The sequence below is a fragment of the Petromyzon marinus genome, chromosome 20, assembly GCF_048934315.1.
Source record: "Petromyzon marinus isolate PM22_M1 ecotype Great Lakes invasive population chromosome 20, UKy_Petmar_22M1.pri1.0, whole genome shotgun sequence".
Classification (NCBI taxonomy): Eukaryota; Metazoa; Chordata; class Hyperoartia; order Petromyzontiformes; family Petromyzontidae; genus Petromyzon; species Petromyzon marinus.
In genome coordinates this window covers 6,359,139-6,376,454 of record NC_133686.1, presented here as the reverse complement: position 1 = coordinate 6,376,454, position 17,316 = coordinate 6,359,139, and the positions used below count along the sequence as shown (strand labels likewise).

The window sequence follows — 17,316 nt, the reverse complement described above, 5'->3', positions numbered from 1 at the left end:
ATGTTACTATTTATGCTGGAGGAATCCGATGAGCTATCAAGCTCATTGTCACAAATGTCCAGTAAATGCCCATTGTCGAGGTCTACCGGCTAGCCAAGACGAGATGGCTTTCAAGTTCTTGTGGTTTTGATATGTCTGTCTGTACATAGTTTGGGTTGCATGTCCACGATCGCACGACATTTGGCTTGTCTTCAATACACCTCTATGTGGGTCTACATGTGTCTATATATGTATCTGGGTTTACTACACGATCCAAGGTTTGGGTCGAATTGCCACACTCGCACTGTGGCTTATCTTTTATGTACCTACATAAAAAAACACAAATAAACTCAAAACTTTGTCTCTAGGTCTCTCATCTCAATACGTCTCTATGAATTTACTGAATGGCCCGTAGTTTTGGTAGCATTGTCAACAAATCGCACAACTGCGGCTTGTATATTAAATGTTCGTTTAATTGAAGATGTTCGCATCGGCCATGTTGATGTTCTGATGCGATTGATGATTGTTTCACCAGTGTCTTCGAGGATTGTCAAAGCCAGAAGGGTCGCGATGTTTGGGTTTAGAATGAGGTGTCTATTATTCTAGACGTCTGCGTTGTTTTCCACTCGAAGCACAGCAGCCTTCTTACGGATCTGGGTGAGATTCTAGGATGGTGAGATTGTGATAGCTACGATGTACTGCCCCTTTTGACAATCCAGTTACATTGCCGGATGGATGGCCTCTGCAAACTCTCGTCTAACGCACACACACACCCTGCGCTGATTTAAACTTATGTGAGACTCATCGGCAGTGTGTGCATTGCCTGCTGATTAATTAACCGTTAAATAAGTCCGAAAATGACGCAAAAGTATACCTTAAACACCTACAAATTAAAACAAACGGCATAATAGCAACATTGCTGTTACTTCCTCATGTTTTTTTTAATTCCACAAACACCGCGAGTACCAACTTTATTTCAACCATTTGGGATCACACTTAATAACAAAATGACCGGCTGTTTAAACAATTTCTCCGAAAGCAATGTACACTTAACACAATTTTAACTGCGTTACTTTTTACGAGGGCTGCAGCTCAGCCCTGGGTTGATATTTTCGCAACCACAAAAACCACAGGGGGCCAGAAACATCGCACTGAAGGTGTCATAGCAACGCGCGTCACGTGATCACGCAACACCCCCCCCCCCGTAGAAACGCGCGTCACGTGATCACCCCCCCACCCCCCGTAGAAACGCGCATCACGTGACCATGCAACTCTTCACCGCCCCGCATCCGATCACGTGACCATGCAACACTTCACCCCGCCCCCTGCAAACCGTGTCATGTGACCCCATTTAACCCTCTCCACGCACGCGCCGCCTCGTCACGTGATCGCGCCACTGACGGGGGGGGAGGGGGGTGATCACGTGACCGCGGGTGCATCCACGCGCGGCGCGCTCGCCTCCTGTCACGTGACCTGTTAACATCTCGCGGGACGCACGCGGGAACATCGTGTGTCACGTGACCACATGCCCGCACACGGTTGGGCGTCACGTGATCTCGCCCCACCCCCCCTCGTTGCACTGTAATCCGCCCGCGTGCGCGGCGTGTCTCCGCGCGAAGTCACGTGACTCGCTCCCCTCACTGTACCCGCGCGAGCGGTCACGTGACCGTCGCCACCGCCTCCCGCTGTCGGAACGTGCGGGTCACGTGACGCGCGGGGGGCTCCATCTTAGCGCGGAGCGCGTGGCCGCGTGTCAACCCCCCCGGCCGCCTTTGTCTCCCTCGCGTTTGTCTCCCTCGCAGTTTGTCTCCCTCGCGTTTGTCTCTCTGCGCCGCGTGTGGTGACGCGTGCGCGGCCGCGCTCGGTGGGTGCGACTCGGGGAGGACGCGGCGCTTGTGCCGCTGGCTCCGGGCTGCGTGCATCCCGCTGGAGGGGAGGGGCGGGAGGCGACACGAGGAGCGGAATGCGTGAGGGTTGGATCTCCACATTCTCGTCGTCACAGCCTCATCCTGAGCAACGCCTGTATCCAGAGACCTCGTCTCGCGGTCTGATAACCGGTCTCATGGAAACTCACAACCTCGTCTCTCGATTTCACCTCGTCTGATTTCCAGATCTTCTCACCTCGTGGTGTCTCATCATCGAATCCTCTCCGTTACCTCGTCTCCCCCGGTCTCCTCACCCAAACACGCGGTCTCCTCACCTCATTGTTTCACCTCGTCACATTCGGTCCACCTAATCTCCCGCTCAGCTCCCCCCGCGCAGGAGCGAGCGGCGCTCCTCGCACCCTCGGAATGGAGCCGCGTGCTGGTGGTGCGAGATCGCGACGCCGCTCTGCGGCCGGGGTCGTCTCGGGTGTCGCTACCCACGTGTGACATCGCTTGTGTCTCTGCGGGCTTCCACGCCGAGCCGCGTGGCTGAGAGAGAGAGCGAGAGAGAGGTACCCGTGCCGCTGCCGATTCTACTGCTGGTGCTGCTTGGCGGTTCTACCGCTGGTGGTACAGCTTGCTCGTGGCGACCATGGAGGTCCGCGTGGATTCGCCTCCTTCCCCCGGCGGCAGCCTCGACGCCGGCGCGATAAGCCGCAGCGTGTCGGCGGTGTTTCGCTCCAAATTGGACGCGCTCTGCTCCCTGGCATGCGAGCGGGCGAGCCGCCTCACGGACCGCGCCACCTCGCGGGCGGGCGTGGACGGAGGTGGAGGTGAAGGAGGAGGAGGAGGTAACGCATGTGCCGAAGGGGGTAGAAGTGGCGGTGACGGAGGGAAAACTGTTGGCGATGGTGGACGCGGTAGTTACATAGGTGGTGTTGGTGGAGAAGGAATATGTGGCGGAGGTGGTCATGATGCACGTGGATCTGGAGGTGGCGGCGGCGGTGGTGGTGCTGAGAAAGGACCAGGCGATGGCAATCCACGTCGGGGTGAAGGTTGTCCTGTCGGTGGAGGAGGACACGGCGGTCGTGGCCGATTTACCGAAGCTCTAGGAACTGGACGAGGTGGTGACGACGTTGGAATCGCCGGCGGCGCGCGCGCCGGCGTGGTGCTGCTCGTGCCCAAAGCGGGGGGGTCGTGCGGACCGTCCCAGCCGTCTCCCGCAACTCCCCAGCCGCCTCCTGCAGTCCCTGCCGCGCGTCGCTGGTACACACGCGACCCGCACGGCATCTACCACTGCCTGCTGTGCAGCTACACGTGCGAGCGGCAGCGCACGCTCAAGACGCACGCGTGGAAGCACGCGCGCGAGGTCACCTGCACCTACCCCGTGTTCGAGGAGCTGGAGGATGGTGGCGGCGGCGGCGACGGAGTGAACCTCGGCACCCACCTCGCGGCATCAAACGGCACGACGGTCCGGCTTTCCGACACCGACTCCAACGCCGCACGAGGCCACGTTCACCCACCCGAGGGCGGTAGCGCGAATGCCACCTCGCTGTCGACTCCCGGACCACCCAAGTCGGCGGAGGCGGATGCTCGGGAGAGAAGCGCCGGGGCCTCGACTCCTGGCCGCTCAGACGAGGCTAAAGTGCCCGGCCTCCCTGGGCTTGCGGCGGGAACGGAGCAGGCCGCGCGGCGCAGCCCTGGCCCCAATGTTGGCCTGGAGGCGGCGGCTGCGGGGCTAGGGGACGAGTCGGGTGTGGCTCCGCGTCTTCCAACGACCGTCAAAGCCCATGACATTGGTTGCAGCGCTAAGCAGGAGGAGCAGCAGCAGGGACTTGGGAAGAAATATTCCAGCCAAGTTGGCGCTCTTGGTGTGGAGGCTGATGAGCAAGAACGCAGCCAGCAGCAGGAACGCGAAGATTGTGGAGATGTGAGGCCCGTATCCAGGCGTCGCACAAACTCGGAGTGCCTGCTCCTGCACTCTCTGGCTGCCGAGGCCCTCGTGGCTTTGCCAGCCTGGTTGCCACCACCTCCTCGACATCCTGATCCTCTGAGTCCTCCTCATCAGGACCTCGGGATGCAAGAACCGATCCACGAGGGCGCTTGCAGTGACAGCTACAGCAGCAGCAGCAGCAGCAGAGGAAGCGGCAGCCAGTCTGGAATCAGCAGCCTTCTCCTGTCCGTCATCGAGCGACTGCACCAGCGAGACGAGGGAGACGGCGAGGTCGGAGCGGCGACCGCCAGGGAAGGGGGTCCTCGCCACGTCAAGGTGGAGGACGTGAAGATTGACGACGTGGAGCAACAGCCGATGGAGGAGGAGGAGGAGGAGAACGAGTTGGAAGACGAACATCAGCAGCGAGCTTTACTGTTTGGCGGGCTGGTGGAGCAAGTGTCCGGGGCTCGGCATGCGTACCGGTGCCGCGTGTGCCCGTACCGCGGCACGAGCGCTGCCCACGCCAGGCAGCACCTGCGCGCTCACCGCCGGCCCCGACCCTACCAGTGCCCAATCTGCCACGAGGTGGCACGGGACTGTGGCGCTCTGCGCGAGCACACGGCCAGACACTGCCGCCCACGCCCGCACCGCTGCTCCCACTGCCCGTTCGACTTCCATTACAAGGTGGCGAAGGAGCCAGCGCACCTCTCATTCATGCATTATCTAGTTCTCTTGACCACTGGAAAGAGTCATTTGTATGGATGTACAATATGGTTGTTAATCTAACCATGGCCACTAATAGAACTGTTGTCACCACTGAGATGGCTGATGATGACTGAGGTCAGAACGCTGAGCGGGTACCACAGATCCTGGGTTTAAAGGCAGGCAGGGCAGCTCTAGGTTGTCGAGTGTAATCAGTTGTGCTGGCTAAATTTCAGCACTGAGAATTTCACTGCTTTTGCGAGCGATTGGAATGGATCCCTTTGTTCCTTGACAAGATATAGACAGCACAATTGAGATACATTTTGGGGGGGGGGGGGGGGGTGGGAAACGCTAAAACATGTAAAACGCCCTGATCACTGTTAACATCTCGCAAAACCTAAAATAATCATTTGGGGAAAAAATATCCCAACGCAGGACCCTCCTTAAAAAGTTTTCCAAGGCTTTTGTGTGGTAAAAATTGCACGTTATCATTTGGACCATTTGTCGTTGGTGTTAAATTGCATTTAAAAAATCCAACTTCATTTGACGATGTATTCATCTTTGTGCCATATATTTTGGTGCAATGAGGAACAATCGAAACTGAGAAGCAACTTGGAATTTTGCTCGCTGCCCCATCTGGTCCTTTGCACTGGGTATGCATATGCTTAATTTACCCTTATCCTTTAACATCGGTCTTACCACCATGGTCTGGCCATTAAAAATTCTAGCCATTCCCATTGCACCAATGGATGAAAGCCTTTCCACGTCATGTGTGTCATAGTTTTTTTTTATTCTACTTAACGCTTAGTGCAGGTTTTCAATGGGGACCTATTCTAATTTCACCCACCTCTGATGTTAGCTGTGGCCATGAATCAAGCTCGGGTCGTGGGTTCAGAGTACAGCATGATAACCACTATCGCCAGTCCACTCCGAGCTGACCCGTAAAACTACGCAATTACATTTTGCATGTTAATTTCCATTCTCTACCTCTGACGTCTGCATGCGGCGTACATCAGCGACCGCGTGCGTGGCGCAGAGTAGACACGCAGCTGTCGTGTGCAGCACTTCTGATCGGTAAATGTCGTGTGTACTTGCAGAGCCAGCTGCGGAATCACGAACGCGAGCATCACAACGTGGCGCCAAGGAGAAGGGTGGTGGCCGGGAAACACGCAGCATCTCACGCCGGCCATGGGCAAGGTATGTGTGTAGCCGCCATCACGCTGGTCCAGCCTCATGCCCTGCCATCACAATCTGCAATTACAGATTATGGCCCTTTGTCAATGCTCTGCTGTTTGAAGACCTCTTCACAGCCCGGCTTTATTGGGGTTGTTTGACCATATGTTACTGCGATGGTCAGTGCGGGTTGGTTAAGTCGGTGAGCTCAGGTCCTTTTTAAATATATCAAACTACGGTTGCTGAATTCAGAGCGCTGACCACTGCACCACCACTCCATCCACGTGTCATCGCATGCAACTATTATCAGTACTGTGCCAGCTTGTGAAGTTGTGCTTATCTCCTGTTGGTGACCTTGAGCCAGTGGTGAAAATTCCTCATTTTTGGGAGTCACTCCATAGGACAACCGCAATTGATTTCCCACAAAGTGCTACTCATTTTATAGACCGCAGAGTAAAGAAGGCTGCATTGACTCCCCACCTATCGGGATATTATTGCATGCTATATACAATAACCATTCCACTACCTGGCCAGCTCACTGCTTTTAACGTTACAACCTGTAATACTCATGTTTGGGTAAGCATCGTCAAACAACACTTGTGACCGACAAGATGTGGGGAGGCCTTCATCCAACAGTGATGTAACAAAAGGGCTGTAAGTTATTTATTGTTTTTAATAACACTAACATGCAAGTTGCATCTGGAAGACTTGTACAAGCAGTGGTGTATATTTTTTCACGAAAGATCACTTATTTATCCCTCGATGGAATAAGATATCAAATGTCTTGTACAAGGCCATGCTCTAATCTGTACATGTATACTATAGACATTGTGTCAGGTCTCTGGCACCCAGGGCTGCAACTTAGGATTTTATCAGCAGCAGCACTACGTCTCTCCACTGCTGGATGAAGGCCTTCCCATGAAGGTTGTTTCACCATACTCCACCATGCTGTTCGATTGCACATTGATAAAAGGTCTGTCATCCAGGACTTGGACAGATGTCACTCGCCTTAGCCGGGACTCAAACTCAGGTCATTGAGTTCATAGGGTAATGTGCAAACCACCCCAGGGTTAATGCTCGTGTTCATATTTTGCCTCTGCACCCGCGGCACTCGCAGGCGCACGGGAGCGAAGGCTGCATCAGTGCGACATGTGCTCCTACACCAGCGTCTCCTACGTGGGCGTCCGCAACCACCGCCGCATCCACGACAAGAGCTACCGGTGAGTGACACGGGGGACACCAACGCCGGCAACAGCTTCAACACAGGACAGATTGGGCAGACCCTGGGGGATTTGGATGGGGATGGGATAAATTGGGGTAGGACACCTACATCCTTGTGATTTAATTGACATTCTATAAGGCCCACAACTTAATTTCATATAGCCCACGACCTAATTTTATATGGCCCGTGGCCATATGAGTCCTGCCCCTCCAAATTGGCCCCTAAAACGATATTAATTTTCTCAGCACTCTCTTGGAACAATGGGTCATTTCTACTTGGCATTTAGTCCTCAATCATCATCTTTCAAGTACTTCTGAGCACACAGCCAATGCTTACAAACTTAGCATAAACCATTTATTGTCAGTGTTGTTTTAATGCCCTATTTGGCCCTCAGTAAGGAAAAGGTTTGCCACATTTGGGCTAAATGGAGCATGTGGTGAGCCGGCCATTGAGACATTTAAGTGTGGGGGGAGGCTCATTGAGTGCAAAATGACTTGCTGATGTATAGTTTGTGGTTATTGTAATTTGCATGTATCTCCGGCATTTGAGAAGTGGTACCACTCCTTTTTGGTGGTTAGGTGTGTATTGCGCTCATACATTGCTCACTCAAAGCAGTGGGTGCGGACTGTCATGCCATTTATCCGGGCAAAACATCTCAAGACGTTTTTAGGAGGGTCCTAAGTTGGGGTGTTTCGCCAATTCCATTCGAGTTTGGAATGTGGAAGGAAACTGGAGCAGCTGGAGAAAACTGTTGCATATAAGGGGGTAACCTTTAAAGTTCTAGGCAAATAGTTCCAAGAATATATTGGCCATCTTGCCGTTCAAGCCTACAATAGCTTCTGTACCCAGGCAGTCTCGCATTCAGGTACAAACCAGGCACAACCTTGCTTATCTTCCAAGATTCAGTGAGATGAGGTGCATTCAGGGTGATTTGTTCATATGGCAATGTGTGTGGGAAGTAATAGTGTCGAGCACTGCACAACGATTCGTACAAAACATCGCAATTCGTCGCTATGCTATACACCAGTGGAAATTCGCATCAAACCCTGGCCTTCCAAGGATGACTCGGCTTAAAACTGATGGTTTGACGCTCGTCTGAGTGAATGCGAACGATCAAGCTTACGCGTGCCGTTGTATACTATCCGTCTCGTCTAATTGCCTGTGCTGTCACCCTGGTACTGGTGTGGGCGTGCGCCCAGATGTGCGGAGTGCGAGTTCACCACTTCCTCGGCGGCCGCCTTTAAGCAGCACTCGTGCGCGCACAACGCCCTCACTGTTTCCGCAGCCGAGCCTTTCAGGTGTGGCCTCTCACCCACGCGCTCACCCGACCAAATATCCATGTACTCGACCATCCATTGTCCCCCTCCCCCCCCCACTCGCCCACACAATTAATTTAGTTGCTTCGCCTTCTCCCACATTGACGACCCAAAATCCAACCTATGCAGCTCATAACCATGACAGACAACCATGGCACATCACCCAACAACTACTATTGGTCTTTTCACCATGTGGATGTAGTTACCACCATTATTTTAACTTTGTTTGGTGTTTGTTCTTATTTTTGGCTTTGAGTCGGCAATGGATGCTCCACATTCCTGTGTCGAGGCCTTTTGTAAATTTAGCACAACCGTTGTTAGGTTTTGACGACGTGGTTGATTCTGCATCAATGCTCACAAAGTAGTTAAGTCTCCGAGTACATTTCCAGTACGTTGTCATTGTCACTTAAACCGATGCAATAAATAAGTATGAACACCTAATACTGAATGGCTACAGATTATTGATTTCTATTCTATGATGGTCATAGTTATGTAACCAATAACACGTTGTTTTTGGCAAATCAGATGGAGTAAATGAACACGATTATATCCAGAAATTGCGTTACTACATGGATGTGCTTGTCAAATGTTGGCTGGGTGCAAGATGGACTGTGTGTGTGTGCGTGTGCGCGTGCGTGTCAGGTGTGTGCTATGCGGCTACGTGTGCAGCTTTGCGGCATCTCTGAAGGCTCACATGTGGCGGCACGCCAGCGACCAGAACTACGACTTCCAGCGAGTGAACCGGGATATTGATGCAGCCACAGCCCTGGCACAGCGGTAGTGCTCGCATCAGCAAGTGCTCGCCGCACACTCGACTCGTAACAATTCATACCATCTACCCACCTGCAAATGTATAGATTCTTTGGATTTGTAGGCACTGTTCTATGAAAGGCTAACTGCTGCGTAGTTTTTCGCAGATGTTCTATTTAGGTCTGCCGTGTGTTCTTTTGGATGATGTCGGTCGTTCCTGAAACATATCACAGTGCATAGAGCAGGGAACGTAGGGCATTGTGCTTAATAACATGTGGTACAATCCGAAAGCAAATTGGATGGCGATAAACAATATCTTTTTTTGCATGTCGTTTGAACAGTTTTATCTACAATATGGTCTGCTCGTGTGTATCATATCCTTTGTCCTGGCTCATCTGCTCATCTGTACCGTCTCCCATTACTGTACTGTCATTTGTGATCAACTTGTTTGTACTGTCACATGCTCTTCTGTACCCTTGTGTACTGTCTACCATCATAGGTACTGTCTTACTTGCACTGCCTTGCTCATTCCAACCATTAGCCCACATTAAAATTAGCATGCGTGTCGAATAATTAATTCTGACATTCTCTATCTGGTGCACGTACGTGACCTGAATGAGAATTACTACCACTACGTAGGGTTTTAAGTGAAGGGATGTTCTATGTGTACCAAAGACAAATATTCCCCATTTAGCCTTTAAGTCTACTGTTGGGGCAATTGCTGTTAGCGAGCACCTATGAAGGCTGGCACTGCAGACGAGGGAGTGGTTGGCCAACACCATGCCCAATCGCCTTGGTCTCCTCGGTGCTGATGTTTACACACCACACCAGGTACTTATTTAAGGTTGAGTCGACCTAGAGGATGCCCAGGACCAGTTTGGATATTTGTCACCAATTAGCTAGGAGCAGGAATCGAACTCGGGTCGCTGGATTCGTAGTGCAGTGCACTAACGACTATGAAACCGCTCCCCACGAGCGTAGGCACACACACGCGTCACCAGCATGTACCAACACCGTAATGCCAACATTCTTGACAAATATACACCATGCTCTCCGCCTCTGCAACGCAATTCAAAGTCATATCAGGAGTGCCGGCACAATCATATCTTTTAAGATCAAATTTTACAATACTTTTGGTTTGAGCTGGCTTATTTTTGAGCTAGATTGTTAGGCATTGGCTTTTGGAGTTTTTATTGTAATAAAGCGCCCCGGGATACACCGCATGAAAAGCACCACATGAAAGCAAATTTAAATGCATTCTATTGTGTTGAATATCGCTGTGTATCGACTGACTCTGCATCGTACGTGACCGCGTGCAGTTTCCAGAACCGCACCATGCTGAAGATGGCACCGGCCCCGGGAGAGTTGGGGAGGCCCCCTTGCTCCCCGGGCACCGTCGGGGACAAACCGAACCCTGCTCTGCCTTACGGGCACTCTCCAAACCCGGTTACAGGCAACGCGGTGGCGACCTCCGCCGTTGCCGTCGGCAAACCTGCTCGCTCAGCGAGCGAGAAGCCAGCAGCTCCGGTGGCCCCAGCCACCCTGGCAGCGGCCGTCCAGACGGCGCCACCGCTTCTCCTCGCCCTGCCGCAGAGCCCTGCGTTAGGGGGTACGTCTAGGCCCCAGGCTCCCCAGGGCAAGTCCTGTCGCCTCACCTTCTGCTGCTGCGTGTGTGGCTTCGAGTCGGGCGTACGGGAGGAGCTGCTGGCGCACATGCAGGGCCACCAGCAGGAGTTCCTGCCTGCTGTGCGGAGCGGCCAACCGCAACAGCAGCAGCAAGTGCAACCGTAGCAGCAATAGCCCTGACACCCAGACCGGAACGCAGAGCACGCCTTCAGTTGCAAAGCAGCAGCAGTATTCCTTTGCGTACACGAGACATGCACACAATGGTTTACATCATATTCAGGTGATTACGGTGGCAGCTGCTGAGCTACTGTGGCTCTGTTGTCCTGGCTGCTGTGGCTGGTGCTAGCGTTGCCCGTTACGAGGTCCTGTCTCTGTGTGTCTTGTGATCCTCTGTAGGTTGTTTATTGTAATGTAGCACGTGGGCTGCTGGCTTCGTTGGCCCTCGGCAAAGCAGCCTCTTTTGGGGCTGAGAAAAAATATTCTCTTGAATGGATCGACTTGGTCAGAACAAGCATTTGGCTCATAAAGGTTATGTTTGGGCAGAAGGAGAGTGTGCTTAAGCTGCTGCGAGTGCAAGGGATGATGCATTTTTGAATGCACCATGGAGGAGAACTGTACTGGATGAAAGTTAATCTGTTATGTGTTTAAGCTGTGTGCTTGCACACATTTTGTATCTACATATTGTTCCTGAGACCCCCCCCAAACTACTTCTCCACCCAAACCTAACCCCCTCCCAACCCACCATCCTACCTATCTATATTTCTACCAACCTACCAGCCGTGCCTTTGGTGATCCCATCAGGACCCACGACCAGGATTTTAAAACCTGCTCGTGAATCGGGATCGAAGTGAAGCATCATTTGATTAGTCGCTACCATATCTCATTGATGAGGCTGACTTTATTCCTAAATGAGTTGTCGTATATTGGTTTTACTTGTAAATAAAATGGGTGTGATAAGTGAAGTGGGGAGCGGTAGTGTCATGGTTAGTGTGCTGCACTAGGAACCCAGTGACACGATGGTTCCCGCTCACAGCCAACACCAGTGACGATTATCTGAACCAGTCCTGTACCTCCCCTTGTCGACTCGGCCTCAAATGAGTACTTGGTGCGATTTGTAAGTATCACCACTCGGGAGACAAAGGCAGATGGGGGCATGGTGCTTGCCCTTGTTTGCCGTGTCGGCCTTCACTGGTGCTCGATAACAGCTCTTGTACTGACAGTCTGTTAATGCTATAGAGGGGATGTTTGTCTTTTTTATACAAGTGAACTATATAACTGGGATTTTAAATGTGTGCACCAAGTTATTTTGATAGTCACCTTTATCATGAGTATACTTAGTCAATATTACAAATATAGGGGACTTTCCAATAAGTGTAATGGTAGGTTTTTTGTTATTAATAGTAAAAAAAAACATTTTTATTTGCCTATCATGCACCGATTTTATACGAAAGCTCACAAAATTACCGTTGAAGATTTTTTTCGTCCCCAAAATATATTTAATTGGTGCCAAAAACTTAAAAATGCTCTTCATGTACTACATATGTGTGTATATTCGTGTGGGGTTGAGTACTGCTGGAGCCGTTGGCTCACTGCTTTGAACCCGTCAATCTGGCTTTTCCCAGCCAAGGCTAACATCAGTGGCGACTGGTATCTGAACCAGTTCTGGACGCCTCTCCTTCATCATGCAACACTGAGCAGTTTCATAAAGTATGGCCAAACATCCCATTACCAAAATGGCATGGGGGGAGGCCTTCATCCAGCAGTGGATTGAAAAAGGCTGTACATTTTGGTTTTATATTTGTACCATAATGCACGTATGCGAGTATATGCGCACACACATACTTTTCGTGATATCAATATGAATTCCATTTATATCACGTTTGGTACCGGTTGTGTGAATATTGGCATATTAAGGCTAGATTCACATGCGCGAGTCGTATAGAAAACTCTTAAGCCAAACGCGTACCACTGTTGTGTGCCGCTGTGCTGGGCTTCCTTAGCATGTTGCGTCCTATCACAAAGACCAGCGGCTCTTCGTGCCACTTTTTTTATGGCACCCCCTTCATTAGCCGAGGCACGCGAGAGAGTTCACACATGCTGGGGCTCTGTGGTTTGGTGAATACTTGGCCATAGATCATAGTGTGGTGCCATCGTCCCAGGTGTTAGGTTTACAAGGCATTGCTGCTTGTCAAAGCAGTGCCGTACAATGCCACAGCAGAAGCCTGTGTCTTTGTGTCTGCACGTGTTTTTAGCTCGGCTTGGCTCGCCAATCCCGTAGCATATAAAAAAACCTGTCGCTGAACTCATATACTGTATACACTAAACTCACTCGCAGGCGCTTGCCCCAAGGGCCTTTTGTATGACCATTTTAATAGGATGCTTATGTAATTTAGAGAATTTATCTCATGACCGAAGCCTGCGAAACACGTCACGGTAGCGGCGTGTGTGCAGTTCGGAATTGCGTTGCGGTCTCCTTACACTGGCGTCGGGAGAGGTTTTTCCATTTTATTTTTTTTGAAAGAAATCAAAAGTGGATTACCACACGTGACGCTTCACTTTAGCCAAGTGAGTCGTTCCAGTATTACTTTGTGATTTGCAAACATTGACGTGGCCATGCATTGACTTGATTGATAAGGTCTTGAAGTGTACACCATTGTCCATCCACAATGCTTACTGCAGCGTTACAAGTTATTGCGTACAAGCTATGGTGCGTGGGTTTATCGCGGCAGTGTGAAAATTGGCAGCTTGTGTCTCCGCTGCGAGCCACTCACCGTTTGAATCGAGGGGGGCTTTCTGGCTGCCAATGTCAAAAATATCGTGCAGGGAGCCCTTCTGCTCTTCTTGTGAAGCATGCTTCTGTGATTTGGTGGAAGCACTTGGGAATCCCTAAAAACCTCGCTTCTTTTGTTATCTGAAGTGAAAATGTGAGAATATCTAGGCTTGCATTGTGGCTCATAAAAAAAAAACACGTAACGGACACTAGTAAGGAATCGTAAATTTGGGGTTTTGTTCGAGCGGAACGACCACAGGTGCTGAAAAACTGGGTCCATGTTCCAGGGATTTGGAGCTGCTGTTTGCAATCTCTTGGAGGTGGGATGCGTGAAAGCCTTTTATGTGTTACAGGGGGTTGATGGGGGGGTGTTCTTGATTGCGGTGTCCAAGTCAGAATTGTCGCAGTGTGTGTTGCTACTCATTTTGATGTGTGTTTATGTAGAACACTTAAGCAAAGAACACAACTTGGCTCAAATGACTAATCACCAGTATCAGAGCAAGGCTCCTGAGAGAGCCTTGTTAAATTGATAGAATAAGGGCTTGCATGGTGGAGGAGACTACAGGCCTGGAAATGTTGCGACCACGGTCATACCGTAAGCCGGTCACTTGAAATTATTTTAAATGCCACAGTTATGAGCTGTCGGTCGAAAGGCCAAACACGGGCAAACCTACCTACAGCCAAGATCCCGGTTGTGTTTATGAGGCTGACAAATGAAATACCTACCACAGCCTCAGCATTTGTTTCTAGCAATGCAGTACAGTTAGGAGGAACTGCCCGGTGTATTTAACTCTGAACTTTTACGTTATTCTCACGCTGCTTCCAAATAAGCCGTGTGCAGCTCACTGGAGCTGTGCCCGCATGTAAGTGGAATGGAGCCTACGAGTGTCGTCCTCCGTGCCTTGAGAGCAGCGTGTGGGCCCAATGTGTCGTGATCAGCCCCGGTCGATAAAAAAAAATTCCGTAGGGATGTTTTTAATTGGTTCATTATACAGGGTGTTTCAAATCGATGGACCCAATTTCAAAGCAGTATATTTCACGATGGCAATATGTTACAATTACACGAAAAGTTTAATGAGTTATCAAGTTTTACTAACCATTTTATAAATGCTTTGTGCCCTCCACCTGCTGTACGGACAACATCGAGACGATAGTTGAATTCGTCCCAAACGCCTCTCAAAGTGTCTTCTTCCACTGAAGTCACTGCTGCCGTGATTCTGTTTTTGAGGTCTTCCAGATTAGTCACTAATGGTGGCACAAAAACACCACGGTCTTTGATGTATCCCCACAAGAAAAAGTTGCAGGGTGTGATTAAACGAACGCTGCACCGCAATTACGATCTTGCTGAACTGCAGAACGCAAAACGCCTTGTGTTGCGGGGTCACTATTTTGCAAATGACTGAGGCTAGGGGCTGTTTGTGCGCTGGGAGAGGCATCTCGCGGTAATCATATGAAACTCTATTCCCTACCCTTTCAAGTGGTAAGAGTTTCATTCATGGGCGGTTCGTGGTTGCAGAGATATAGCGATTTTAAGTCGGGTCCATTTCTTTGAAACATCCTGTATATGGGTGCACGGAGGGAGTGTGTAGCATCGATGTAGCGTTAATTAACGGTGTGTGATGTGATTAAGTTCTTTCACTTTTTTTCTGTTTGGTAATAAAGTGTATTTATTTAACTTTGATCTCCTCTGCTGCGTGCCATCCGCTGTGAGCAAAGTGGGATGAGTGGATTTATAATGCAGCATTCACCACTGAATGTGCATGATGATGATGGACATCTAATACACGTAGACTGGCAAAAGTGAGTGGCTGTCTGATACAAATTCGAGAAGGGCTATACAGCTGAAGTTTTATTAAACATATATTTTATTTTATTGTTTCCCTTGAACGTGACTTTACCGAAAGAACCAATAATATGAATCACTGCAGTCACGAAAGCTTTAAATAAAAAAATATCCAATCTACTTCAAACTCAAAGGAAACTTTCTAATTTGGGCCACCAGAAATAGCCTGATAGGGTCGGCCTGAAAGTCTCTTGCTCAACATAGACGACACCCATCAGCGGTGAACCAAGTAATTTGTCGAATGTGAGGCTAAAGCTTATATTGTGAGAAGCCCATAATCATTTACTGGTAAGGTGTAAACACATACCAAATAAATTTTGATTTAAAGCTTTCGTAACTACAGGGATTCATGTTCTTGGTTCTTTCGGTAAAGTCACGTAGAAGGGAAACAAAATAATAAAAATATAAAACAATTAAATTCTCACGACGTTTCGACTGCAACACAAGCAACCATCATCAGGTGTGAAAACCACAGCAAGAAAAATTGAAAAAGTGGCGGGGTTTTTTAACGTTGGCACCACGGAGAGCGATTTGGCAGTTATTCTGGTGGACAAGTCCATCTATGTTCGAAAAAGAGGAGGAGGGAGACGAAAATAATGGATGCGGTCTGAAAGCCACCGTAAGCGTGAACAATCAATTGAGACCCGAAATGGTTTATCAAATCCTTCCAATGATTGCTAAGCCATAATCCATTTTCTCGGTTGAAATTGTCTCCGTGTTTGTATGTGGATAGCCTCATGAACGAACCTCATGGTAGCCAGATGGCTTGCAAAGAACCTCTGTCTTGGAGAAGTCTGTCATGTGAGCCTACTGAATTATAACAGTGATCTGCCACGGCCGAGGTGTTGGTCCTACCGTGTTTTAAGTCTGCTTTGTGTTCACGAATGCGGTTCAAAACATGTCGTTTGGTTTCTCCAATGTAACTACTACCACAGAGGCAACTTAGTTTGTAGACGCCAGGGTACTGTATGTCCAGAATCGCATCTTTTATAGAGGAAACCAGATCACGGATTTTATGTAATGTGTTGAATCGGACCTGGATCTTGTGTTTATTCAAGATTTTGGAGATCTTCTTGAGGAGCCATTCAAAACCATCACTTTACCCTACATTGCGGGGATCACAAAAAAGATCTCCAAAATCTTGAATAAACACAAGATCCAGGTCCAATTCAACACATTACATAAAATCCGTGATCTGGTTCCGTCTGTAAAATATGTAATACCGGACATACAGTACCCTGGCGTCTACAAACTAAGTTGCCTCTGTGGTAGTAGTTACATTGGAGAAACCAAACGACATGTCTCGGACTGCATTCGTGAACACAAAGCAGACCTAAAACACAGTAGGACCAACACCTCGGCCGTGGCAGATCCCTGTTATAATTCAGTAGGCTCACATGACATTGACTTCTCCAAGACAGAGGTTATTTGCAAGCCATCTGGCTACCATGAGAGATTCGTTCATGAGGCTATCCACATATACAAACACAGAGACAATTTCAACCGAGAAGATGGATTCTGGCTTAGCAATCATTGGAAGGATTTGATCAACCATTTCGGGTCTTAATTGATTGTTCACGCTTACGGTGGCTTTCAGACCGCATCCATTATTTTCGTCTCCCCCCTCCTCTTTTCCGAACATAGATGGACTCGTCCACCTGAATAACTGCCAAATCGCTCTCCGTGGTGCTAACGTTTAAAAAACCGCCACTTTTTTCAAAATTTCTTGCTGTGGTTTTCACACCTGATGATGCTTGTTTTGCAGTCGAAACGTCGTGAGAATTTTATTGTTTGTTTCCCTTCTACGTGACTTTACTGAAAGAACCAAGAATATACATATCATATATTTAAGTATCACGTAATAGCTTAATTGCTATGTGCATCGGGTATCAACCATTCACAATTACTTCACTACTGTATATGTGAATTATATGAAATATCACATGAAAGACATTGTCACAATTTACACGTGATATTAAATGTCACATTTAGCAAACGTTCACTGCTTGTGAGTTGTACACAACATTATGTAACGAATATACAATTTGCACCCGTACAATTTGCTTTATTCAAATCACCTATTGACTCCAATACGTCTATATAGGAACGTTTACACAACTGTTTAGAGTGGCACAAT

At 49.3% G+C, this 17,316-nt stretch overlaps 1 protein-coding gene across 1 annotated transcript; it reads left to right on the top strand.

Moving 5' to 3' along the window:
• The first annotated feature begins 1,443 nt into the window (after positions 1 to 1,443).
• On the top strand, positions 1,444 to 15,017 carry LOC116944166 (zinc finger protein 507). The gene is made up of 6 exons (XM_032957655.2): positions 1,444 to 4,461; positions 5,577 to 5,676; positions 6,770 to 6,872; positions 8,074 to 8,172; positions 8,833 to 8,967; positions 10,260 to 15,017. The coding sequence occupies exons 1-6, from the start codon at positions 2,497 to 2,499 to the stop codon at positions 10,729 to 10,731; spliced, it is 2,874 nt and encodes a 957-aa protein (XP_032813546.2). The 5' UTR covers positions 1,444 to 2,496; the 3' UTR covers positions 10,732 to 15,017.
• The last annotated feature ends 2,299 nt before the right edge of the window (positions 15,018 to 17,316 follow it).

What these genes read in the sequence shown, in the direction of transcription:
- LOC116944166 (XM_032957655.2), top strand. Translation starts at nt 2,497, where the DNA reads ATGGAGGTCCGCGTGGATTCGCCTCCTTCCCCCGGCGGCAGCCTCGAC. An exon ending in TCACGCCGGCCATGGGCAAG is followed by an intron (nt 5,677 to 6,769) that starts GTATGTGTGTAG and finishes CGGCACTCGCAG; the next exon opens with GCGCACGGGAGCGAAGGCTG. An exon ending in GCCACAGCCCTGGCACAGCG is followed by an intron (nt 8,968 to 10,259) that starts GTAGTGCTCGCA and finishes GACCGCGTGCAG; the next exon opens with TTTCCAGAACCGCACCATGC.